The following is a 27,937-nucleotide window of genomic DNA, read 5'->3' as shown; positions in this document are numbered from 1 at the left end:
CAATTATTGATTCCATAAATTTTCCCACTATGGAGGTTAGGCTTATTGGTCTATAGTTCGAAGCTAAGGACCTGTCACCTGTTTTGAAAATAGGTATCACATTTGCCATTTTCCACTTATCTGGCACCATGCCAGTTTGTAGTGATATGTTGAAAAGATTAGCCAAAGGTGTGCTAAGCTCCTCTTTACATTCCTTTAGAACCCTTGCATACAGTTCATCAGGGCCTGGGGATTTGTTAGGTTTTAATTTATCTATTTGCCTAAGGACCATGTCACTTGTGACCCTAATAGTGCACAGTTTATTATCGTCCTGTTCTACATAATTTATCATTACTGGAATATCGCTGGTATCCTCCTGTGTAAAAACTGAGAGGAAGTATGTGTTAAAAATTCTACACATTTCCTTATCACTGTCAGTGAGCTGACCCGAGGAACTTTTGAGTGTTGTGAGCCTTGAGGGAGAGATTTTCTGATATGATTACTTCCAGGTCTCTGACATTAGTCATATGCTCCTAGTCATTCGAGTTTGTTTTATACTCAGTTCCTGTCTTTAGTTCCTCAGTATTTCTATAACGGAATCACTGAAACCAGTCCTCACTGAACATCATATACTTGTCAGTGGAACCACTGACAAGTATATGATGTTCACCTTGTTTATATAAATTCAGAGGTTTTCCGTATCCTCAGTGGATGCCACTTAGGCAGATTCCAGTATCGCCTGCAAAGGCTGATACAATGCTGTGATTTATGGCTGTCTATGTCAGATATAAGAATTAGGAAGAAAACAGAGGCCAGTCTTGTGTCTTGGGGAACACAGCTTTTCACTATGGCATAGATATGTTTAATGGATAATGAATCTGCTAGTTCTTAAGCGCACTGTTCTACTTTCTTCAAGGTTATTTACTAGTTCCTTTCTCTTTTTTAATGTGAATTCATCAACTTGGTCATGCTCCTGGAGGTCTCTGTGAAAGGGAATCCACAAAAGCTTAATTGTAATCCCTTTCTTAATAATTTGTATATAACTGTGTCTAGCTTCATATACAAGTATGCTACATTCATGTTACAGGATATTTAGAACAAGTTATGAGGAAACAGAGTCAGTTACAATTAAACGGTGAGCGGTCGTAGTTTCCCCAAGCTTCGAAGCAACAAGTGTGACAAACTGCTCAGTTTGTAAGGTAAGTATTATTATTATTATTATTATAATCAAAAAGAAGCGCTAAGCCACTGTAAGGTAAGTAGATAGCAAGTTGTTGTTACTGCTAGACTAAGGCTAGGCTATAAGTATCTATGACAGTACGGTTTGCACGAAGATGTCAGTGACATAAAATGCAAAATGCGTGACAAAGACAAGGCCAAATACTGCAGCGTTATATCTTAGAGTATCCAAACATCCAACCTTTCAAACATACCTCCATGCAAACCTTATAGGATATGGCAAAACACCTCATTGTTAATGATAATATATAGGAAATCCTGAGGTTACATCCACATTTTGTATGGACTAGATCAATGGTTCCCAACCTGCGGTCTCCTGGACGTCCGTAAAGGTAGTACTGGAGGTCAGTGAGCTAAGTTCAAAATTTCAAAAGGCTTCAGTTTAAAATGTATACTCACGATAAGGCTGATAAAGATAAACTTTCAAAATTTAATTGCATTTTCAGTTACGTATGTCTTTCAACTGAGATGAAACTGGGAAAACGAGTCTGTTAGTTAGCAAAAATTGGCTTGGTGAGTAGACATACGTTTCAAAAATCTGGGGTCCCTGGAAAATTAATTTAAGTAAAAGGGGCCCTTGGTGGTGAAAAGGTTGGGAACCACTGGACTAGATGAATGAGTAGATTTATAGACGAGATTGCAACCCATTTTTTAGTAGTAATAAGATTATATATTTGTAGGCCAAACAGGCAGAGATCTTGCGGTCCGCCTGAACAAGCATCGAAATGCCAGTAGTCGTTTCCAGTAACAGAAACGACTGAGGTACGCCTGTGTCCTCCACAGAGACTTATTATTATTAAAGATTAGCCGGTATTCTCCCGGCCCGGGCCTTTTCCAAGTGGTGGCCCGGCCTTGGCTCCCTCTTTACCTGGAGTTTACCTGGAGAGAGTTCCGGGGGTCAACGCCCCCGCGGCCCGGTCTGTGACCAGGCCTCCCTGGTCTGAAACCTAAGTCTCCCATGGGAGGAGGCACAAGTAACTCCTCATCTTTGGGACCAACTGTCCCCAGGCCTAGCCACAAGCTAGGCCTCTCTGGTCTGCCATCCCCGCCCCAAGGGGGCTAATGGGAATGACAGTCTTATGAGCTAAAGGCTCGGGCTCAGGCACCTACCCTACCCTAGAAGGGTTAGGCATGGTATCGATAGAGACTCCACGGGGCATTTGAACTGGGATGAGGCACAACTCGTTCTCACCGAACAAGACCTTAGACGCCGACGGTGTATAGAAGCCTCGCTAATCGCCGTCACTGACACAATAGAACGTAACACTGGAAACCACAAAATATGTAAAACATTAGCATACATGATACTCTACCAGGCAAAGCACCACCATCCCAGCAACACAGGAATCACAAGATCTCATCGTCTACCCGTCCTCATCCCAATATGGCATTCTTCAGGTCACCAGGCGTCACTTACACATCACTCTCCGCCTATATATAGTTTCTTTCAACCTTTGTATGTTAGAAGTGTTTTTTCTAAACCAACTGTATTATGTACATTGACTATATGAAGTAATTGTAAAATATGAAATGACTAAGTGATGTAACAATGCCCAGTGGAGTTTGACTAAAATCCATTGTGATCTCTGTAATCCTGTTTTTTGCGCTACCATTCGCAGGATGAGCATGGGATGCACAACTAACTATTCACTATGGCAGCCTCCGATCTCTCTCTATTCACTACTACACTTTGGGTGCTATTCGTTAGAAAATTAAATATACATCTGCCCACTTTTCCAGTTATAAATTTTGCATGGACTTTGTAAGTTATTGCTCCATGTTAATTTTTGTCAAAGCTTTTGTAAAGCCAGTATACACTACATTTGCATTTTGCTTGTCTTCACTGCATCTAAAACCATATCGTAATGGTCATGCAACCGAGAGACGCAGAAGCGACCTGCTCTAAACCCATGCTGCCCTGGGTTATTATGGAAATTGAGATTCTATGTGATCAGCAGTCTTGCTTCTCTCTCAAAGATAACGTGGGACATCAGCACAATCGGTTGTTTGAGATTACTTTACTCTTACTTTTGTGGAGTGGCGATGTCAAGTGTTTTTTAAGCACTTTCTCTCAACAGAGCACAAGTCTAATGAGACACACCTGAGAGTGGCAATATCAGACGATGTCACATTCAATGAACACAAAAATGTTACTTCGACTGCAAAGCAATGATAGGTTAGATAACTAAAACTTTCAAAACAGGAGATGCTAAGCAAATGATGACACTCTTCAGGTCACTCGTTCTCTCTCTAGGCTGGAATATTACTGTATACTAACAGCCCTTTTCAAGGGGGGCGAAATCACAGAGCTGGAAAATGTTGAGAGCCTTCACAGTGAGCCGTATAAACTCAGACAAGAACCTAAATTACTGGAAGTGCCTGAAGGCCCTTGAACTATACTCCTCAGAATGCAAGCGAGAAAGATGCATCATAAGCTACACCTGGTTCATCCTGGAAAGATTGGTCTCAAACCTGCACACTGAAATAAATACACATGAACACAAGAAGCTTGGCAGACGGTGCAAGATTCCTCCGATGAAAAGCAGGGGTGGTATGTACAACGAGAGAGAATTCAATAAGTGTAAAGGGGCAACGACTCTTCAACACTTTACATTTATGCATAAGGGGCATTAGCAACAGACCCCTGGCTGTTTTCAATAGGCATCTCGACAAGTTCCTCACATTAGTTCCTGATGAACCGGGCTGTGGCGAATACGTTGGGCTGAGAACAGCGATCACATTATCAAGTTCCTTGATAGTGTGAGAAGTCAAGAAAGCGCTTGGAATTTCACTATTCTTTCACAGTGGTTGTTTTGCATATTCCGATATCACCTGTTTACTGTGATCTTATTGCATATATATATATATATATATATTTATATATACATATATATATATATATATATTTATATATATATATATTTTTCAACAAGTCGGCCGTCTCCCACCGAGGCAGGGTGACCCAAAAAAGAAAGAAAATCCCCAAAAAGAAAATACTTTCATCATCATTCAACACTTTCACCACACTCGCACATTATCACTGTTTTTGCAGAGGTGCTCAGAATACAACAGTCTAGAAGCATACATATATAAAGATACACAACATATCCCTCCAAACTGCCAATATCCCAAACCCCTCCTTTAAAGTGCAGGCATTGTACTTCCCATTTCCAGGACTCAAGTCCGATTATGTGAAAATAACCGGTTTCCCTGAATCCCTTCACTAAATATTACCCTGCTCACACTCCAACACATCGTCAGGTCCCAAGTACCATTCGTCTCCATTCACTCCTATCTAACACGCTCACGCACGCTTGCTGGAAGTCCAAGCCCCTTACCCACAAAACCTCCTTTACCCCCTCTCTCCAACCCTTTCGAGGACGACCCCTACCCCGCCTTCCTTCCCCTATAGATTTATATGCTTTCCATGTCATTCTACTTTGATCCATTCTCTCTAAATGACCAAACCACCTCAACAACCCCTCTTCTGCCCTCTGACTAATACTTTTATTAACTCCACACCTTCTCCTAATTTCCACACTCCGAATTTTCTGCATAATATTTACACCACACATTGCCCTTAAACAGGACATATCCACTGCCTCCAACCGTCTCCTCGCTGCTGCATTTACCACCCAAGCTTCACACCCATATAAGAGTGTTGGTACTACTATACTTTCATACATTCCCTTCTTTGCCTCCATAGATAACGTTTTTTGACTCCACATATACCTCAACGCACCACTCACCTTTTTTCCCTCATCAATTCTATGATTAACCTCATCCTTCATAAATCCATCCGCCGACACGTCAACTCCCAAGTATCTGAAAACATTCACTTCTTCCATACTCCTCCTCCCCAATTTGATATCCAATTTTTCTTTATCTAAATCATTTGACACCCTCATCACCTTACTCTTTTCTATGTTCACTTTCAACTTTCTACCTTTACACACATTCTCAAACTCATCCACTAACCTTTGCAATTTTTCTTTAGAATCTCCCATAAGCACAGTATCATCAGCAAAAAGTAACTGTGTCAATTCCCATTCTGAATTTGATTCCCCATAATTTAATCCCACCCCTCTCCCAAACACCCTAGCATTTACTTCCTTTACAACCCCATCTATAAATATATTAAACAACCATGGTGACATTACACATCCCTGTCTAAGACCTACTTTTACCGGGAAGTAGTCTCCCTCTCTTCTACACACCCTAACCTGAGCCTCACTATCCTCATAAAAACTCTTTACAGCATTTAATAACTTACCACCTATTCCATATACTTGCAACATCTGCCACATTGCTCCTCTATCCACTCTATCATATGCCTTTTCTAAATCCATAAATGCAATAAAAACTTCCCTATCTTTATCTAAATACTGTTCACATATATGCTTCAATGTAAACACCTGATCTACACATCCCCTACCCACTCTAAAACCTCCTTGCTCATCCGCAATCCTACATTCTGTCTTACCTCTAATTCTTTCAATTATAACCCTACCGTACACTTTTCCTGGTATACTCAGTAAGCTTATTCCTCTATAATTTTTACAGTCTCTTTTGTCCCCTTTCCCTTTATATAAAGGGACTATACATGCTCTCTGCCAATCCCTAGGTACCTTCCCCTCTTTCATACATTTATTAAACAAAAGTACCAACCACTCCAACACTATATCCCCCCCTGCATTTAACATTTCTGTCATGATCCCATCAGTTCCAGCTGCTTTACCCCCTTTCATTTTACGTAATGCCTCACGTACCTCCCCCACACTTACATTCTGCTCTTCTTCACTCCTAAAAGATGGTATACCTCCCTGACCAGTGCATGAAATATATATATATATCTTTCTTTCAACACACCGGCCGTATCCCACCGAGGCAGGGTGGCCCAAAAGAAAAAATTAAAGTTTCTCCTTTTACATTTAGTAATATATACAGGAGAAGAGGTTACCAGCCCCTTGCTCCCGGCATTTTAGTCACCTTTTACAACACGCATGGCTTACGGAAGAAGAATTCTGTTCCACTTCCCCATGGAGGTAAGAGGAAATAAACAAGAACAAGAACTAGAAAGAAAATAGAAGAAAACCTAGAGGGGTGTGTGTATATATGCTTGTACATGTATGTGAAGTGTGACCTAAGTGTAAGTAGAAGTAGCAAGATGTACCTGAAATCTTGCATGTGTATGAGACAGAATAAAAAGACACCAGCAATCCTACCATCGTGTAAAACAATTACAAGCTTCCGTTTTACACTCACTTGGCAGGACCGTAGTACGTACCTCCCTGGGCGGTTGCTGTCTACCAACCTACTACCAAGAGAGTATGGAGGAGGTGAATGTATTTAGATATTTGGGAGTGGACGTGTCAGCGGAAGGATCTATGAAAGATGAGGTGAATCATAGAATTAATGAGGGGAAAAGGGTGTGCGGTGCACTTAGGAGTCTGTGGAGACAAAGAACTTTGTCCTTGGAGGCAAAGAGGGGAATGAATGAGAATATAGTTTTACCAATGCTCTTATATGGGTGTGAAGCATGGGTGATGAATGTTGCAGCGAGGAGAAGGCTGGAGGCAGTGGAGATGTCATGTCTGAGGGCAAAGTGTGGTGTGAATATAATGCAGAGAATTCGGAGTTTGGAAGTTAGGAGAAGGTGCGGGATTGCCAAAACTGTTGTCCAGAGGGCTGAGGAAGGGTTGTTGAGGTGGTTCGGACATGTAGAGAGAAAGGAGCAAAACAGAATGACTTCAAGAGTGTATCAGTCTGTAGCGGAAGGAAGGAGGGGTAGGGGTCGGCCTAGGAAAGGTTGGAGGGAGGGGGTAAAGGAGGTTTTGTGTGCGAGGGGCTTGGACTTACAGTGGCCATGCGTGAGCGTGTTTGATAGGAGTGAATGGAGACAAATGGTTTTTAATACTTGACGTGCTGTTGGAGTGTGAGCAAAGTAACATTTATGAAGGGATTCAGGGAAACCGTGAGGTCGGACTTGAGTCCTGGAGATGGGAAGTACAGTGCCTGCACTCTGAAGGAGGGGTGTTAATGTTGCAGTTTAAAAATTGTAGTGTAAAACACCCTTCTGGCAAGACAGTGATGGAGTGAATGATGGTGAAAGTTTTTCTTTTTCGGCCCACCCTACCTTGGTGGGAATCGGCCAGTGTGTTAATAAAAAATAATTATATATATATATATATATATATATATATATATATATATATATATATATATATATATATATAATAAACGTTTGTGTAGTTTTGGGGTAATTTACCCCGGTTCCCCGACCCTACCCTAACTCCGCGAAGAATTTTATGAATTATAGGAATAATTTCACGCACTGTGAAGGGATAATAAATCATATGAACTGTAAGAGGAAGAAGGAATCTTTTGTTTAGGAGCGGAATCGTCTCCGAGGGACTCTCCCGTACCACCACCACCGATTCCAGCTACAGACCAGTCTCAAACCACCAGTGGTACTAGTGTAGATTTGAACATTTGCTGTTGTTGCTCCATCAATGCATTGCCAGGCATAACGAGGCCGTATTATTTTATTTTTATCTGTGATTGAATATAACTTCTATAAGTTTATCGTAACCTAATATATTAACACCTAATGTGATACAAGGAAAATAATATTCGTAACTCTGAAAGGAGAGTTAATAAATCAGCACTGGCAGTCGCTTAATGAGAATACGCTGGCAACTGGATCCTTGGTTGCTGCAAAACACTGTTGAGGGGTTTTCCAGCGGTGGGTGCAGAGGAGAGCAGCGTTAACGGGTCACAAGCATGCAATGTACACCTTGTGACTCAACCGGAAACTGACCAACAATCACACATGTATTGGTCGAGGAAGCAGCAGAAGTCTCAACTTCCGCAACACCAGCAGCCGTTGCAGCATCAGAGCAGCAGAGGCCCCCACAACAGCAGTAGTCTAGACAGCAGCAATAGCAAGAGCAGTCTCAGAAACCCTTCAGCAGCTGAATTCACCGATCTAGCCGCAGGAAGATGAAATTCGAGAGCTTAAGAATAAACAATTAATGATGCATGATCAAGTACAGCAATAAATGCAGAAACTACAGAACATTTAACTGAACAAGTAGTGAAAGCAACAGCTGCAGCACTTGCAACTTAGCTATAGTTGCAATACAAGAAAACAGCTAAAAGCACAACTGATTAACAGCAGCAACAGGAGTAATGCTGTTAACAACAGAAAATGAATCGTGAAATATAACGGGAGCTAGCCAAAATAAATTAGGAAACTACGCTATTATTATGAGAAAAAATGATGGGCTGAAGGTGGAGAGAAAACCAGAAGGGACAGGAAGGGATATAACAAGGAACAGGTGGGAGAAATACCCTGAATGTATAATATGGAGCAACAATGATTAATTGACAATGGTACAGTAATCAATGGACCATTTTAATAATTATAATAGGATAATAAGGAGCAAACAACCAAAATCAAATAGCAAACGAATTAAAACGTATGAGAATCCAGACGCTAAATATGATGAACTTTATTGTGACCTGAATAAGACCTTTGTTAATAAAGATCATGTATACTGTTGACGCCCTCGAAGTATATACTCTTGTGAAGCTGAAATGAGCAATATGTGTTTGAAAATGACGTGGATGTAGGAGAGTTGCTGGAAACACTAGTGGACGAAACATGTGCTATTTAAGAGCAAGTATGGCAAATACTGCTTTTCCCATAGTGATAAATGGAGAGGATTTACAATTCATGTCAAGAATATTATTCCTGTGGGCTTTGCATCAGAGTTTAGAATATCGTACTGGGGCTCCACTGAAGAGATTGTATCCTGAATAATATCGAAGTTTAGCTTTCTGTTGGGACGCTCACGGTGTAGGAGGTTCCACAGTGGCGTTGTGAGCCCACTCATGGCGGCAAACTACAGTGCTAGATATCTCTGACTTGCATCAAAACACACAAGCAAGACAGCAAGAGGAAAGAATGTAAAGTGTGTGGAGAAGATAGACGAACTTTCCAACAATTATCTTAGTACAGGTGGATAGCAAAACATAAAAATGTACTATTAATATCACTAACATTTACGAATATATTAACTCTCAGATTCGTAGACATTTAACAATAATACACATAATTGTAATCCAAAAATGTAAAGATGAGGACGCGAACATCGTGACACTAATTTAGCCCAGGTCCATCAATCTTGATAACAGTACCTCGTACTGATCACATCGACTCCAGGCTGCAGGACTGATTACCTCAAACTCCTCCTTATCTTCAACCATTCTTCTCTGTACTGGACTGAGGAAGCCCCCGGTTGGCGAAACATTTTTACAATGAAGATATCCAAGTGTTGCACATATATCTAATTCATCATCATGTAGGTTCTCTGGACCATTTATCTACATTATTAACGTTGTGTATATGTTCTTTAGACAAAGATGTGTATGTTTCTAGCTGTCTCTCCCATATATAATGTCTCGCATCATCCACACACACGGCGAGATTTTACGTTATCACGACCTGGCTGATATTGATTTGTCTGAATTGGAGTGTAGTTTCTTCTTGAAAACTATCATTCTTAGGGTAATATTTCTTGTATCTGCTGGTGGAAAGAACATTCAACTGTAGTGGATTATGCGTGTTGACACAGTGTTCTCTAATTGTGGCTATGATTCTCTTATTTTGCACTGGGTTTATTTTACACTTCCTCCCCTAATTCTCACTTCATTCAGCACCATAATTTACACACCCACGAACACAAAAATTTTTATATAATCACACATGAAGGAAGGCGGGCGGGTGGGAAGGTAGATAGGAAACCTAGAGTGGTGGCTCACCTGGCTCTCTCTTCAACTAAGCAAACGTCACCACCACCAAAGCACATACACCTCACGATTCAGGCAGGTGCCGTAAGTTTAGACGCTCCCCAGAAGGTGCGACAACCACAACACATCCCACTCCTGACACCCCTCCACAACACCAGCCACTTTACATCCCACTCCACACCACTCATCACATCCATCACAACACTAGCTACAACATACCCCACTCCTTATACCCTCCACATATATCCAAATCCTCACCCCATTCCTTCACAACACATCCCACTACTCATATCCTCAACAGCAGCCACAACAACGGAACACTTTCTACTCAATCGTCGAAGGTTTAACTCTGCTCATAGCTCCAAGAGGAGTTCAACATCCTATAGTTCCAGTCCTTCACGGCTCTGGCTCTGACCCAGACGTTTGCGTCCATATTCTACTTGTTCTTTTCTCCGTGTTATAAGCAGGTTGAACAGTAAGTTATTGCTCCATGTTAATTTTTGTCAAAGCTTTTGTAAAGCCAGTATACACTACATTTGCATTTTGCTTGTCTTCACTGCATCTAAAACCATATCGTAATGGTCATGCAACCGAGAGACGCAGAAGCGACCTGCTCTAAACCCATGCTGCCCTGGGTTATTATGGAAATTGAGATTCTATGTGATCAGCAGTCTTGCTTCTCTCTCAAAGATAACGTGGGACATCAGCACAATCGGTTGTTTGCGATTACTTTACTCTTACTTTTGTGGAGTGGCGATGTCAAGTGTTTTTTAAGCCCTTTCTCTCAACAGAGCACAAGTCTAATGAGACACACCTGAGAGTGGCAATATCAGACGATGTCACATTCAATGAACACAAAAATGTTACTTCGACTGCAAAGCAATGATAGGTTAGATAACTAAAACTTTCAAAACAGGAGATGCTAAGCAAATGATGACACTCTTCAGGTCACTCGTTCTCTCTCTAGGCTGGAATATTACTGTATACTAACAGCCCTTTTCAAGGGGGGCGAAATCACAGAGCTGGAAAATGTTGAGAGCCTTCACAGTGAGCCGTATAAACTCAGACAAGAACCTAAATTACTGGCAGTGCCTGAAGGCCCTTGAACTATACTCCTCAGAATGCAAGCGAGAAAGATGCATGATAAGCTACACCTGGTTCATCCTGGAAAGATTGGTCTCAAACCTGCACACTGAAATAAATACACATGAACACAAGAAGCTTGGCAGACGGTGCAAGATTTCTCCGATGAAAAGCAGGGGTGGTATGTACAACGAGAGAGAATTCAATAAGTGTAAAGGGGCAACGACTCTTCAACACTTTACATTTATGCATAAGGGGCATTAGCAACAGACCCCTGGCTGTTTTCAATAGGCATCTCGACAAGTTCCTCACATTAGTTCCTGATGAACCGGGCTGTGGCGAATACGTTGGGCTGAGAACAGCGATCACATTATCAAGTTCCTTGATAGTGTGAGAAGTCAAGAAAGCGCTTGGAATTTCACTATTCTTTCACAGTGGTTGTTTTGCATATTCCGATATCACCTGTTTACTGTGATCTTATTGCATATATATATATATATATATATATATATATATATATATATATATATATATATATATATATATATATATATATATATATATATATTTCAACAAGTCGGCCGTCTCCCACCGAGGCAGGGTGACCCAAAAAAGAAAGAAAATCCCCAAAAAGAAAATACTTTCATCATCATTCAACACTTTCACCACACTCGCACATTATCACTGTTTTTGCAGAGGTGCTCAGAATACAACAGTCTAGAAGCATACATATATAAAGATACACAACATATCCCTCCAAACTGCCAATATCCCAAACCCCTCCTTTAAAGTGCAGGCATTGTACTTCCCATTTCCAGGACTCAAGTCCGATTATGTGAAAATAACCGGTTTCCCTGAATCCCTTCACTAAATATTACCCTGCTCACACTCCAACACATCGTCAGGTCCCAAGTACCATTCGTCTCCATTCACTCCTATCTAACACGCTCACGCACGCTTGCTGGAAGTCCAAGCCCCTTACCCACAAAACCTCCTTTACCCCCTCTCTCCAACCCTTTCGAGGACGACCCCTACCCCGCCTTCCTTCCCCTATAGATTTATATGCTTTCCATGTCATTCTACTTTGATCCATTCTCTCTAAATGACCAAACCACCTCAACAACCCCTCTTCTGCCCTCTGACTAATACTTTTATTAACTCCACACCTTCTCCTAATTTCCACACTCCGAATTTTCTGCATAATATTTACACCACACATTGCCCTTAAACAGGACATATCCACTGCCTCCAACCGTCTCCTCGCTGCTGCATTTACCACCCAAGCTTCACACCCATATAAGAGTGTTGGTACTACTATACTTTCATACATTCCCTTCTTTGCCTCCATAGATAACGTTTTTTGACTCCACATATACCTCAACGCACCACTCACCTTTTTTCCCTCATCAATTCTATGATTAACCTCATCCTTCATAAATCCATCCGCCGACACGTCAACTCCCAAGTATCTGAAAACATTCACTTCTTCCATACTCCTCCTCCCCAATTTGATATCCAATTTTTCTTTATCTAAATCATTTGACACCCTCATCACCTTACTCTTTTCTATGTTCACTTTCAACTTTCTACCTTTACACACATTCTCAAACTCATCCACTAACCTTTGCAATTTTTCTTTAGAATCTCCCATAAGCACAGTATCATCAGCAAAAAGTAACTGTGTCAATTCCCATTCTGAATTTGATTCCCCATAATTTAATCCCACCCCTCTCCCAAACACCCTAGCATTTACTTCCTTTACAACCCCATCTATAAATATATTAAACAACCATGGTGACATTACACATCCCTGTCTAAGACCTACTTTTACCGGGAAGTAGTCTCCCTCTCTTCTACACACCCTAACCTGAGCCTCACTATCCTCATAAAAACTCTTTACAGCATTTAATAACTTACCACCTATTCCATATACTTGCAACATCTGCCACATTGCTCCTCTATCCACTCTATCATATGCCTTTTCTAAATCCATAAATGCAATAAAAACTTCCCTATCTTTATCTAAATACTGTTCACATATATGCTTCAATGTAAACACCTGATCTACACATCCCCTACCCACTCTAAAACCTCCTTGCTCATCCGCAATCCTACATTCTGTCTTACCTCTAATTCTTTCAATTATAACCCTACCGTACACTTTTCCTGGTATACTCAGTAAGCTTATTCCTCTATAATTTTTACAGTCTCTTTTGTCCCCTTTCCCTTTATATAAAGGGACTATACATGCTCTCTGCCAATCCCTAGGTACCTTCCCCTCTTTCATACATTTATTAAACAAAAGTACCAACCACTCCAACACTATATCCCCCCCTGCATTTAACATTTCTGTCATGATCCCATCAGTTCCAGCTGCTTTACCCCCTTTCATTTTACGTAATGCCTCACGTACCTCCCCCACACTTACATTCTGCTCTTCTTCACTCCTAAAAGATGGTATACCTCCCTGACCAGTGCATGAAATATATATATATATCTTTCTTTCAACACACCGGCCGTATCCCACCGAGGCAGGGTGGCCCAAAAGAAAAAATTAAAGTTTCTCCTTTTACATTTAGTAATATATACAGGAGAAGAGGTTACCAGCCCCTTGCTCCCGGCATTTTAGTCACCTTTTACAACACGCATGGCTTACGGAAGAAGAATTCTGTTCCACTTCCCCATGGAGGTAAGAGGAAATAAACAAGAACAAGAACTAGAAAGAAAATAGAAGAAAACCTAGAGGGGTGTGTGTATATATGCTTGTACATGTATGTGAAGTGTGACCTAAGTGTAAGTAGAAGTAGCAAGATGTACCTGAAATCTTGCATGTGTATGAGACAGAATAAAAAGACACCAGCAATCCTACCATCGTGTAAAACAATTACAAGCTTCCGTTTTACACTCACTTGGCAGGACCGTAGTACGTACCTCCCTGGGCGGTTGCTGTCTACCAACCTACTACCAAGAGAGTATGGAGGAGGTGAATGTATTTAGATATTTGGGAGTGGACGTGTCAGCGGAAGGATCTATGAAAGATGAGGTGAATCATAGAATTAATGAGGGGAAAAGGGTGTGCGGTGCACTTAGGAGTCTGTGGAGACAAAGAACTTTGTCCTTGGAGGCAAAGAGGGGAATGAATGAGAATATAGTTTTACCAATGCTCTTATATGGGTGTGAAGCATGGGTGATGAATGTTGCAGCGAGGAGAAGGCTGGAGGCAGTGGAGATGTCATGTCTGAGGGCAAAGTGTGGTGTGAATATAATGCAGAGAATTCGGAGTTTGGAAGTTAGGAGAAGGTGCGGGATTGCCAAAACTGTTGTCCAGAGGGCTGAGGAAGGGTTGTTGAGGTGGTTCGGACATGTAGAGAGAAAGGAGCAAAACAGAATGACTTCAAGAGTGTATCAGTCTGTAGCGGAAGGAAGGAGGGGTAGGGGTCGGCCTAGGAAAGGTTGGAGGGAGGGGGTAAAGGAGGTTTTGTGTGCGAGGGGCTTGGACTTACAGTGGCCATGCGTGAGCGTGTTTGATAGGAGTGAATGGAGACAAATGGTTTTTAATACTTGACGTGCTGTTGGAGTGTGAGCAAAGTAACATTTATGAAGGGATTCAGGGAAACCGGGAGGTCGGACTTGAGTCCTGGAGATGGGAAGTACAGTGCCTGCACTATGAAGGAGGGGTGTTAATGTTGCAGTTTAAAAACTGTAGTGTAAAACACCCTTCTGGCAAGACAGTGATGGAGTGAATGATGGTGAAAGTTTTTCTTTTTCGGCCCACCCTACCTTGGTGGGAATCGGCCAGTGTGTTAATAAAAAATAATTATATATATATATATATATATATATATATATATATATATATATATATATATATAGAATAAACGTTTGTGTAGTTTTGGGGTAATTTACCCCGGTTCCCCGACCCTACCCTAACTCCGCGAAGAATTTTATGAATTATAGGAATAATTTCACGCACTGTGAAGGGATAATAAATCATATGAACTGTAAGAGGAAGAAGGAATCTTTTGTTTAGGAGCGGAATCGTCTCCGAGGGACTCTCCCGTACCACCACCACCGATTCCAGCTACAGACCAGTCTCAAACCACCAGTGGTACTAGTGTAGATTTGAACATTTGCTGTTGTTGCTCCATCAATGCATTGCCAGGCATAACGAGGCCGTATTATTTTATTTTTATCTGTGATTGAATATAACTTCTATAAGTTTATCGTAACCTAATATATTAACACCTAATGTGATACAAGGAAAATAATATTCGTAACTCTGAAAGGAGAGTTAATAAATCAGCACTGGCAGTCGCTTAATGAGAATACGCTGGCAACTGGATCCTTGGTTGCTGCAAAACACTGTTGAGGGGTTTTCCAGCGGTGGGTGCAGAGGAGAGCAGCGTTAACGGGTCACAAGCATGCAATGTACACCTTGTGACTCAACCGGAAACTGACCAACAATCACACATGTATTGGTCGAGGAAGCAGCAGAAGTCTCAACTTCCGCAACACCAGCAGCCGTTGCAGCATCAGAGCAGCAGAGGCCCCCACAACAGCAGTAGTCTAGACAGCAGCAATAGCAAGAGCAGTCTCAGAAACCCTTCAGCAGCTGAATTCACCGATCTAGCCGCAGGAAGATGAAATTCGAGAGCTTAAGAATAAACAATTAATGATGCATGATCAAGTACAGCAATAAATGCAGAAACTACAGAACATTTAACTGAACAAGTAGTGAAAGCAACAGCTGCAGCACTTGCAACTTAGCTATAGTTGCAATACAAGAAAACAGCTAAAAGCACAACTGATTAACAGCAGCAACAGGAGTAATGCTGTTAACAACAGAAAATGAATCGTGAAATATAACGGGAGCTAGCCAAAATAAATTAGGAAACTACGCTATTATTATGAGAAAAAATGATGGGCTGAAGGTGGAGAGAAAACCAGAAGGGACAGGAAGGGATATAACAAGGAACAGGTGGGAGAAATACCCTGAATGTATAATATGGAGCAACAATGATTAATTGACAATGGTACAGTAATCAATGGACCATTTTAATAATTATAATAGGATAATAAGGAGCAAACAACCAAAATCAAATAGCAAACGAATTAAAACGTATGAGAATCCAGACGCTAAATATGATGAACTTTATTGTGACCTGAATAAGACCTTTGTTAATAAAGATCATGTATACTGTTGACGGCCTCGAAGTATATACTCTTGTGAAGCTGAAATGAGCAATATGTGTTTGAAAATGACGTGGATGTAGGAGAGTTGCTGGAAACACTAGTGGACGAAACGTGTGCTATTTAAGAGCAAGTATGGCAAATACTGCTTTTCCCATAGTGATAAATGGAGAGGATTTACAATTCTTGTCAAGAATATTATTCCTGTGGGCTTTGCATCAGAGTTTAGAATATCGTACTGGGGCTCCACTGAAGAGATTGTATCCTGAATAATATCGAAGTTTAGCTTTCTGTTGGGACGCTCACGGTGTAGGAGGTTCCACAGTGGCGTTGTGAGCCCACTCATGGCGGCAAACTACAGTGCTAGATATCTCTGACTTGCATCAAAACACACAAGCAAGACAGCAAGAGGAAAGAATGTAAAGTGTGTGGAGAAGATAGACGAACTTTCCAACAATTATCTTAGTACAGGTGGATAGCAAAACATAAAAATGTACTATTAATATCACTAACATTTACGAATATATTAACTCTCAGATTCGTAGACATTTAACAATAATACACATAATTGTAATCCAAAAATGTAAAGATGAGGACGCGAACATCGTGACACTAATTTAGCCCAGGTCCATCAATCTTGATAACAGTACCTCGTACTGATCACATCGACTCCAGGCTGCAGGACTGATTACCTCAAACTCCTCCTTATCTTCAACCATTCTTCTCTGTACTGGACTGAGGAAGCCCCCGGTTGGCGAAACATTTTTACAATGAAGATATCCAAGTGTTGCACATATATCTAATTCATCATCATGTAGGTTCTCTGGACCATTTATCTACATTATTAACGTTGTGTATATGTTCTTTAGACAAAGATGTGTATGTTTCTAGCTGTCTCTCCCATATATAATGTCTCGCATCATCCACACACACGGCGAGATTTTACGTTATCACGACCTGGCTGATATTGATTTGTCTGAATTGGAGTGTAGTTTCTTCTTGAAAACTATCATTCTTAGGGTAATATTTCTTGTATCTGCTGGTGGAAAGAACATTCAACTGTAGTGGATTATGCGTGTTGACACAGTGTTCTCTAATTGTGGCTATGATTCTCTTATTTTGCACTGGGTTTATTTTACACTTCCTCCCCTAATTCTCACTTCATTCAGCACCATAATTTACACACCCACGAACACAAAAATTTTTATATAATCACACATGAAGGAAGGCGGGCGGGTGGGAAGGTAGATAGGAAACCTAGAGTGGTGGCTCACCTGGCTCTCTCTTCAACTAAGCAAACGTCACCACCACCAAAGCACATACACCTCACGATTCAGGCAGGTGCCGTAAGTTTAGACGCTCCCCAGAAGGTGCGACAACCACAACACATCCCACTCCTGACACCCCTCCACAACACCAGCCACTTTACATCCCACTCCACACCACTCATCACATCCATCACAACACTAGCTACAACATACCCCACTCCTTATACCCTCCACATATATCCAAATCCTCACCCCATTCCTTCACAACACATCCCACTACTCATATCCTCAACAGCAGCCACAACAACGGAACACTTTCTACTCAATCGTCGAAGGTTTAACTCTGCTCATAGCTCCAAGAGGAGTTCAACATCCTATAGTTCCAGTCCTTCACGGCTCTGGCTCTGACCCAGACGTTTGCGTCCATATTCTACTTGTTCTTTTCTCCGTGTTATAAGCAGGTTGAACAGTATCTAAAAGCCAAGCTAACGTCTAAACGCCAGTAGCAACAACACTAGCTAAAACATCCCATTCCTCACATCTACACATCCCATTCCTCACATCTACACATCACACTCCTCACACCCTCCACAATACATCTCCACACACCCTCCACAACACATCTTACTCCTCACACCCTCCACACACCCGCCAAAACACATCACACCCTCCACAACACATCTCAAGCCACACACCCGCCACAACACATCACACTCCTCACACCCTCCACAACACATCTCACTCCTCATACCCTCCACAACACATCTCACTCTTCACAACCCAGACAAGAGGCACTGAATTACAGGCTAGTATCTCTAACAAGCATAATAAAAGTTCCGGAGAAGATTGTGAATTGAGGAATATCTGAGAACTTGTAGAGACGATTTGGAGATAGAAAAAAAATCCTGTCGTACGATTTGTTAAAGTTCTATACCAGACCCACAAACATAAAACAAGAGCGGGTTCGGTGGCTGGCATCTTCTTGGAGTGTAGGAAAACATGTGATACAGCACCACACCAGAGATTTGTCCAGATATTAGAGAAACAGCAAGGGCTAAAAGGCAGAGTGCACCAGTGGGTCAAGGATACTTGAATGACATAACGCTGGGTAAGAGTAAGAAATGAGACATTAGAATGGGAGAGAGTAACAAGTGGGAGCTCTGCAAGGATCAGTATTAGGACTGCTACTGTTCCTATGACTTACCAGAGGCGTTTGAGTCCCATGTGTTACTGTTTGCTCATGATGTAAAACTAATGCGAAATATAAGAACAGAAGACAGCGATCAGCTTCGGAGAGAGACTAACACAATGCAAATGTAGCTAAACAAATGCTAGATCATGTGAACTGGAGGAGTTAAGGGAAGACTGGACAAGAGTACAACATGGAAAAAAAGAGACTCTAAATATCAGGGAATTAAAAGGACCTGAAGTCAATTTTATATTAAGTACATTACCAGAATCACATACATCAGCGACATATGCAAAATTGGCAAACCTCAAAACAAAATTCAGAAACTTTAACAAAGACACCTTTAGAACATTATATACGACGTATGTTAGGAAAATCATTAGGTATGAAATCCCAGCATGGAGCCCACACTTGGTCAAGCAACTAGAAAAGCTCTAAAAGGTGAAAAGTTTTCAAACCATACTAGTACCAGAACTAACAGAAGTGCTCTATCAGGAAAGGTTGAAGGAACTGAACCTAACGATCTCGGCAGAAAATAGGACAAACTTTGACATAAGGACAATCTTTTGAGAAATTGGTAAGGCAGAGAACAGACTGTAGTATTAAAAAGTTCCCAAACTGCCGAAAAAATACAGTATACAGGCTTACATAATCACCTAGTATTCTCCTTGGGAGGCTATACACTGATCCCAGAGCCTTTGCCACTTCTCCAAACATTTCTGGAAATCTTTTTTAATGGGCGTCTAGCAGTTTGAATGCCACCCTTTTAGTGGCATTTTTATTTTTGGGAAGAGAAAGAAGTCACGGGGGGCTAAGTTTGAGAAGGGAGGGTGGGGGACTACCACTTTTTTTTTTTTTTGCCAGAAAATAATGGTCTTTTTGGTCTTAAGTCAGCACTACCACTCTGATTTCTCCCCATTGATGCAAACTCTCTGCTGCCCATCTGTCAACCACAACTCTACCCTGGAAAAAATGTCTCCTATTGTGTGTGCCTTAATTTTCCTCTATAGCCTCTGATGTGGGACTATATCAAAAAGCTTTACTGATGTCTATATGCACAATATCATATTTATTACTATGGATCTACCTCCTCAAATAACTTGGTGAAAAAAGTTAGTAAATTCGTAAGGCAGGAACGCCCCTTTGTAAAACCGTGCTGAGATTCATTAATCAATTTATGCTTTTCAAGATGGCTACGAATTGCCTCGGCAATTGATTTCATAAATTTTCCCACTATGGAGGTAAGGCTTATTGGTCTCTAGTTCGAAGTTAAGGACCTGCCCCCTGCTTTGTAAATAGGGATTACATTTGCCATTTTCCACTTGTCTGGCACTATGCTAGTTTGTAGTGGTATGGAGTCGATGTATTCAGTAGTGGTATGTTGAGAAGACTAGCCAAAGGTTTGCTAAGCGTGCAGCTGGGACCAACAGACTTGTCGATCAAGCCAGTAACCGGCATTTGGGGGGAGGGAGGGTAGTGACCTTCGAAATCGACTCCAGATAGGTAAGACATAGAGATAAATACATTTTATTTGCAACGGCTCATTTATAACAATATATGCAGATTAATTTCACTCTAAGTAATTAACTTCCACTCTGCACTCCAACACGATTAAAATCTGTTGAATCTAAAAGGCTCTATGTCGAAATCCATTATCATAATCAGTTTGGAATTACTGACTACATTTTTTTATATTATAATTGCTAGGAAGCGCTAAACGCATGAAGTCATAGAGCTCCTGGGAAGTGGGAGAAAATCAGGTGTGATTCTAAGTACGGGAGCATATATACAGTTCTTTGGATTTAGTGCCTTTCACTGGCATCAAGAAGGGTATGTTTAAGCTTGGTTATAACATTATCTCTGGAATATCGTAACTTCCTGGAGTGAGATAAGGAAGTGTAGAACAAACCCACGGGAAAGTACTGGCGCCATAAACACAATTAGAGAACAGTGTGCCAACATCCATCATTCTTCATACTACTACCGGCGGATATTATAAATACTGTCGGAACGAAGTTATTAGTCAAGTGGACAACTACTTCTTCCAGGTGCCTGATCAGTCGGGCTGCGAGGGCTATATGTGAGCGTGTCGGCCGCTAGCGGAAACAGCCTGGTGTACCATGAGGACAAGAGGGAAGCCGGGCCTCGGGTCAGACTGAGAGAGTAAAAGGATTCTTCGAAATCAGCTACAGGTACATAGGTATGGTGTGAGGGTTTTGAAATATGACATTATTACCGTAACGTCTGACTAAAATTGCGCCTTACGTTCTCCAATCCTTTATTCATTCAAAGATAGTGGTAATTTTAAAAAGTTACGGTGGTAAAAGAATTTATCGTTTTCAAGAGATGGCGTAGCCAATCTCATGCCCTGAAAATTTCCAGATACAAATTTTGCCTATAAAAATGGTCGGTAAAAACAACGAGGTAAAGAAATAATGAACATGAAAGTTTGAAGGCAGGAGGTCGACATAAAGTGAATCTATTCTCATAATTAAGATGGATACGTTAGTATTTTACGGCGACTCAAAACCGTCGACGAAAAATACTTGGGCGTTGAGGTTTTTACTCTGGTGTTAATATTTGTTATAACTAATTAAAATTAGCTTATTGATTTTAACCTCGCCTAACCCAAACAGAGTATGAAGAGAAACTGGCTAAAACATATAAAGAATAATGTTATCATTAGGACATATTATTATTATTTACTTATACAGCGCATGGGGAATGAAGTTATCAGGCTTGATCTAAGGAAAGAGTAGCTCCAATTCCTTTAATCAAGATCCCTTCACGAGTATCAAGAAATACCTGTTGAAGGGCAATTCAGGTTGTAAATGTGAAGCCGCCGAATGGCCTTTTGTTGAATGGCTGGTGTTACAGAGCTTTGTCGTGCTGGACTGGTAACCCACCACCTGCAACGAGCTCTTTACAACCACCATCATATACCACTCTGAACTTTACTTCCCTTGTGTACAGGTATGAAATAAAAGGTCAATGAATTAATTATTCAACGACCGGCTCTCTCTCAGTGACCCTTTGATATTACTATATTTACAACAAAAAGTGTTAAACCTATTTTTTTTTTTTTAGGATGCCATTGAATTTCCAGAATAAGGGCGCTGTTATCTTTCCACTGATAATTTCGAGGCTCAGTTCTATTTATGTAAGGTACAAGTAACCCCACCTCTCTCATGTCTCCTCAGGATGTGACCCAAAAATCAGTTAACATCCACATACCTATTAACTGCTCAGTGAAACCAAGGTTATCATCTCTGTAAAGAGACTTGCCCATAATCTCGACTTACGAGTTTGAACCCGAGGCTTCGGTTGTTAGCCGAAGGAGACGTCACTGAGCCGTTTAACATAATGTTTAAAACGGGTATTGGTTTTAAGCGCTCCACATGAAAATTACTGCTCTAACAGACTGAAGAGCCCTGTAAATCCTGCATAACGGCCATCCTTTTAGCCTCAGGCATCATGGCACTATTGAAAAAGTCAAATGGATGATTGTTGAAGATGCCTTGAACAGTAGTAATTTTGACTGTAGTTGCGGGTAGTGGGTGCTCGTTTCCTGTCCGAGTTGCAGACATTTTTTATCGTCTTTTCCTATGCAGTATATTATAATTCATTATTTTTTATGGATGCAGGGCAACCTAACCTAACTCAGAAATGTGCTGCAAACTATACGTGAAGAATCGACTTAATGGCTCGGAGGACGGCTTCGTAATCTATGGGAATTATTTCTTTCAAGATGATGAGGGAGGGAAGGAATCCAAACCCGTAGAAGACAAAGCGCCTCAGGAATTGGAAGTAATCAGTCGAATTCTAAGGGAAAAGGGAGGGCAGGCCCAATTCTTTAGACGAAGAGCTCTTCACAGACACTGGGCTTTGTCAGAGTGGAGATCAGTTCAAATTCTGTGAACCAAAACCCTTCACCAGTTTCAAAGCACCACTTTCAGAGTCGACATTATTGTCACCTTAAGTATGGTATGATTATTATACACTTCATTCCCCTGTTCTTATGTAGTAATTTGACATTTTCCATAGCTTTATTCGTATATAGGGTGGGAAGGAAGAGGTCAAACTAACGAGTCCATACACTGTACATTTCAAGACTGATACACTAAAAAAAAAAAACTCATTACTATACGGAAGCGTCAAACCCGTAGGGGGTCACACAACATTTGCGGAATAGAAGGCAATGAAGCTCAATGCAAGGAAGGGGAGGGCAGTTCCAATTCCGTGGTTCATGAGACCATTCCCGGCATAATAATAATAATAATAATAATAATAATAATAATAATAATAATAATAATAATAAACGGGTTAACAATATAATCCAATTAAGCGCTAAACCTGAACGGGTCACAGAGCGCTGTAGGGAGAGATGCGTTAAAAGAGGAATATGCGGAGATTGGGAGGGAGTGAAGGGCAGGAGTGTATAAGAGTATGGATCAGTGGGGGGAGGGGAAGAGTGCAAGAGGTAAAATAAAATCAAGGTTGGTGCAATAATTTGGTTTCTGGTGAATTGACAATGCAACGTGACAGTGCACAACCAATGTTATGCACTGCCAAAGGTATTGTTAGCGTAATTTATTCTTGGTCTTGGCAACATCGTGTAGTTCAGTAACTATTACTTTCTCTAAAACGTGATAGATTTCAGTGTGATGACTGATGGGCAATGGATCTGCTAGTTCCAATCTGAAACTACATTTTTTTTTCTAAATTTGCTATATTTTATGAAAAGGCATAGAAAGTTTGACAAACCAAAATTATATTAAACCTTGTTTTTTTTCTGATGAAAGCGGAATCCTAGGCTCTACTATCATGTCCACAGAGCCTACTGTAGCGTGCTTAAATAATCCAGCGTATCCCTTTCTTAATATACACAGCATATGGTGTAATAAATTGCGTATAGCGAATATCATGTTAGAAATTCATCTATGTTCAGCATCCTTAGGTGGTGGGTCAGAGAAAGTAGTTTACGAAAGAATGGTAATGTTGTTGCGTGGTCACGAGGAAAACAGTTTTGGAGGTCTTGGGAGTTGCAGTGTGTCATAAAATAAACAGGACTACGGAAGAAGACTGTTTACTGAAGGTTGGGAAGCAGTGAAGGTGACATTGTTGAGAACTGCAAAAGGATTAGATATTGGAATAAGTGTGTAGAAGGGCACTACTGGGCATTGGGAGTCCTGGGCGACTCTGGAGTAGGAGGTGCAGAGTTTGATTATGGCCTGAGTGTGACAAACTCTTCTTCCAAACATCGGATCTCGTTTTCCTGAAGGAAAATGAGGCACCGACGAGAATACAAGAGCAGTTAAGGGAGGAACGGGGGCGGTCACATTCTGCTGCATGTTATCTGCAATACTTTGATGGGTGGCCGAAGGGTCAACAGTTGTGGCATTATAGTGATGTGGATTTCGGTTCCCGAACCGGCAGGCGTTGACCCGCTTTACATATTAAGGGGACACCATCTGGACAGCACCTCAAAACTGACCAAGCTAGGTTCAGTAAAACTTACGATCAGACAAGAGCAATAACAGCGCAATCATCTTTCAGCTAATAATGTCATTAAGCAAACTGAATATGAACGGCAGGAGTCATACACCTTCTGATGTCATTCCTAGATATGAAGGCAACTTCTGGTAATATTTCCGTTATCAGAGGCCCTACTAGATGGCCACCTGATGCTTCGTCTGTCACCTGACATGTTATAAGATAATCTAAGATGCTTTGGGTGGAATGACACAACTGCAGTACTACTGTGACACAGCAGCAGCATGCATTGCTATATCTGGCGTGTGCTACTGACCGTTGCAGCTGACAACCATGTTAGTTTGGGTTGGAGTGTGCATGTTTAAACACTTGCTCTGGTAGATAGAAAGATATAGATAATAAACGGGGAGAGGAGTGGAAAGTATTGAATTTGGATGTAGTACAGGAAATACCCAAGTGAAAAATGAATGGAGTATTATACTAGCGTATATATTAAAGAGGAGGATCTATCAGTTTGCACTCTTTGGTGGTAACATGTCGAGGTGAGAAATCAGAACACCACAAAAGTGTTATTTAATGATTTAAAATGACGCATCACAATCACAGGAAATACTCTTAGCCATTATTTCCCTAATATATAATCGTAAACCTCCTTAGAACACAGAAGAGTGTTCTCTGAAATCAGACCCGTTATCCAGGCGAGATCCTGATAAAAGACTCATATGGGACCTAGTACCCCTAAGTATGACAATATACACATTAAATCATAATTTTTAATTAAATTTGACACATAACAAATATATCCGGCATTAACCTTGAAACATGGTTTGACCTTAGCCGCATCAAGCCGCTGAAGGAACTTATGACAGTTGTAGTCAAAAACAAACCATAGATGAAACAGCTGTACCTTTTATTCTTGAGCAAGGGTGCTTAGTTATGTGGCGCCCCTAGCTAGACCATGGTTCCAAGACAAATGACATCGTGAAATGGACTAAATGTTGGCTGCAAAATCCATATTAGCTCATCGATGCCTCTTCTCTTGCTCGATGTCTTGCTTGCATTGAATGTCCTTGCCTAAATTCAATATTACCATCCCACTTGGCAGCATTTGGAGTCTCTTCCGGAGGTCACCGCCTCCGCGGCCCGGTCCCAGACCACGCCTCTCTGCAATATGATGGAATCTTCATACAAGGGATGTCTTCCGCAACTCTTTTTACTATCAAGTGTTTAATATGGCTTACTTCCACAAGCAGGCCCAACTCACCTGTGACCTCATCTCCATGCACCTACACCTCACCTTCCAGTATATGTATATATAAGCCGCTCGCCACGAGAGACTGATTATCAGACGGGTCATCGCAAGATTGAGACCCGTGCCAGGACTACGGACTTGGCGAACACTATACATACATACAGAGATGATTATCTACACCAAGGGTGACAGACTGATCATATTAAGTTACCTCACCATTCGTCTACTTCGTCTTCTACCCAGCTGATCTCTCCAAGAGTGTAATTTATCTCCGTATTTGAATGATGGATCCTGCAACGCAGGCAAAACGTTCCGTCAATAAAGGTCGCTATGCTGCAACTGTTTTTAACAACTTGTCGATATTGTATACTATTTATATGATAGCTTTCCCGTTGCTACACATGTGTCATTTACAAACAACTATGATTAGTTTTGTTACTCTATGTGAGGAGGAATCAACAAATATTTTGCTTGATTTTTTTTTTACATCATTCAAATATGTCTAGCTCCAGAAGCAAGTCTGTTACACTCAGATCTTGGGCTATTCAGAGAAGTAATGAAGATATGGGAATTACGATCATATATCTATAGTTACAGCTTCTGCAAACCTGACAGCAATGAGAACGATTGTGGCTGTAGCTTTAGCAAGCTTGAGAGCAATGCCAATGACTGGTTGCAGCTTCGATATGCCCAAGAGCAGAGAGAATAAGAAACGGTTCAATTTGTAAGATGGAAGTCAATTTATTAATTATAATAGTGTGTGCATTGTATTACCACGAGAGTGGATTACAACAAGAGCACTTGCAGCTCTCCCAGTGTTAAAGTTGACAGGACCTTCAGTACAGTCTGCCATACAGTTTCAATCTATAGATTGTATGTGTGATCAGCACTAAATCTAGCATCGTGTTGATTATATTTGATGAGGAAAGGTTAAACGTATAATGATCACGTAGCATCTGAGAAATTATAGGAAATCAGGCTTGATTTAAGTAAGATGGTAGCTCAAATTTCTTGTAACAAGACCCCTCTACCAGTACCAAGCCTCCTGCCTTGTAGGGACAACTGATATTAAGCTACAGTATTTCCTTCCTTCACCCCCAATGGTAAGGTAGCAGGTCCTCCCTCTCCAATCCACCAACAGGTAGGGTAGCAGGTCCTCCGTCTTCCATCCACCAACAGGTAAGATGGCAGGTCCTCCCTCTCCCATCCACCAATAAGTAAGGTGGCAGGTCCTCTCTCCCTCATCCACCAACAGGTAGGGTTGCAGGTCCTCCCTCTCCCACCCACCAACAGGTAGGGTGGCAGGTTCTCCCTCTCCCACCCACCAACAGGTAGGGTGGCAAGTCCTCCCCCTCCCTTCCCACCAACAGGTAGGGTGGCAGGTCCTCCCTCTCTCATCCAACATCAGGTAGGGTGGCAGGTCCTCTCTTTCCCATCCACCAACAGGTAGGGTGGCAGGTCTTCCCTTTCTCATCCACCAGCAGGTAGGATGACAGGTCCTCCCTCTCTCATCCACCAACAGGTAGGGTGGTAGGTCCTCCCTCTCTCATCCGCCAACATGTAGGGTGGCAGGTCCTCCCTCTCTCATCCACCAACAGGTAGGGTGGCAGGTCCTCTCTCCCCTATCCACCAACAGGTAGGGTGGCAGATCTTCTCTTCATGGAGTCGATTTCGGGGGTTACAATCTCCATGGTTCGGCCATAGACCAGGCCTCCTGGTTGCTGGCCTGATTGACCAGGCTCTTAGTGCCAGCCGAGCACAGTCCAACATATGCCAAAAAAGCCCAGCTGATTTATCGAGTTTCCTCTGGAAGACTGCCAAAGTTTGTTTTTAATTTCCTTTATGTATGAAGGGAGGGTGCTGAAGTCTTGATCAACCCTTTACGCGTACTGAGCTGTCTTCTAGTACACTCAACGCACCCCAGTTTCTAACTGGAGGTATTTCCCATCATCACTTAATCCTCTTGTTTCAAATGGAGTGATTTCTGTGTGGCGGTTTGGGATAAATCCCTCCAGGAATTTCTTAGCGTATAATATGATGCACCTTTCTCACTTATAAACCAAGGAATACAGATCAACGGGCTTAAAGCGTTTCCAGTAGTTTAAATGCCTGACTGTATTTATACGAGCAGTGAAAGTTCTCCGTACGTTTTCCAGTTCTGCAATTCCTCCTATCACAGGTAGGGTAATAGGTCCCCCATCCCTAATCTACCTACAGGTATCATGGAAGGTCCTTCCTCCCTGATGTTCCCATTGGCAAGCCCTGTCTCCCTGCTCTTCCCAATGGCAGGGTGGCAGGTCCTCTCACCCTCCCCCACCGTAGAGGTACCAGAGTAGCGCCCCTTACCCCCACAATGTTTACACCCTCCACCATGCCTGGACAAAGCACGTAATTATACAATTGGATTAAATAATGTAAGGTTTCAGATTC

At 41.6% G+C, this 27,937-nt stretch overlaps 1 protein-coding gene across 3 annotated transcripts in view; it reads right to left on the bottom strand.

Annotated features, from left to right (window-relative positions):
- Positions 1-27,937, bottom strand: part of LOC128695658 (membrane-associated guanylate kinase, WW and PDZ domain-containing protein 1) — a 118,009-nt gene that overhangs the window by 65,720 nt on the left and 24,352 nt on the right. Inside the window, exon 2 of one of the 3 annotated variants that reach the window (XM_053786421.2) lies at positions 24,897-25,419. The exons of the other annotated variants lie outside the window; for them this stretch is intronic. Coding sequence (XP_053642396.1) covers positions 25,277-25,419 — 143 coding nt within the window. The 3' untranslated portion in view covers positions 24,897-25,276. Of the gene's footprint in view, positions 1-24,896; positions 25,420-27,937 lie in introns of those variants that run through there. 3 annotated transcript variants of the gene reach the window in all.

The sequence above is a fragment of the Cherax quadricarinatus genome, chromosome 42, assembly GCF_038502225.1.
Source record: "Cherax quadricarinatus isolate ZL_2023a chromosome 42, ASM3850222v1, whole genome shotgun sequence".
In the NCBI taxonomy this organism is placed as follows: domain Eukaryota; kingdom Metazoa; phylum Arthropoda; class Malacostraca; order Decapoda; family Parastacidae; genus Cherax; species Cherax quadricarinatus.
The sequence above is the reverse complement of the archived record's forward strand: the minus strand, read 5'-3'. Positions and strand labels throughout refer to the sequence as shown.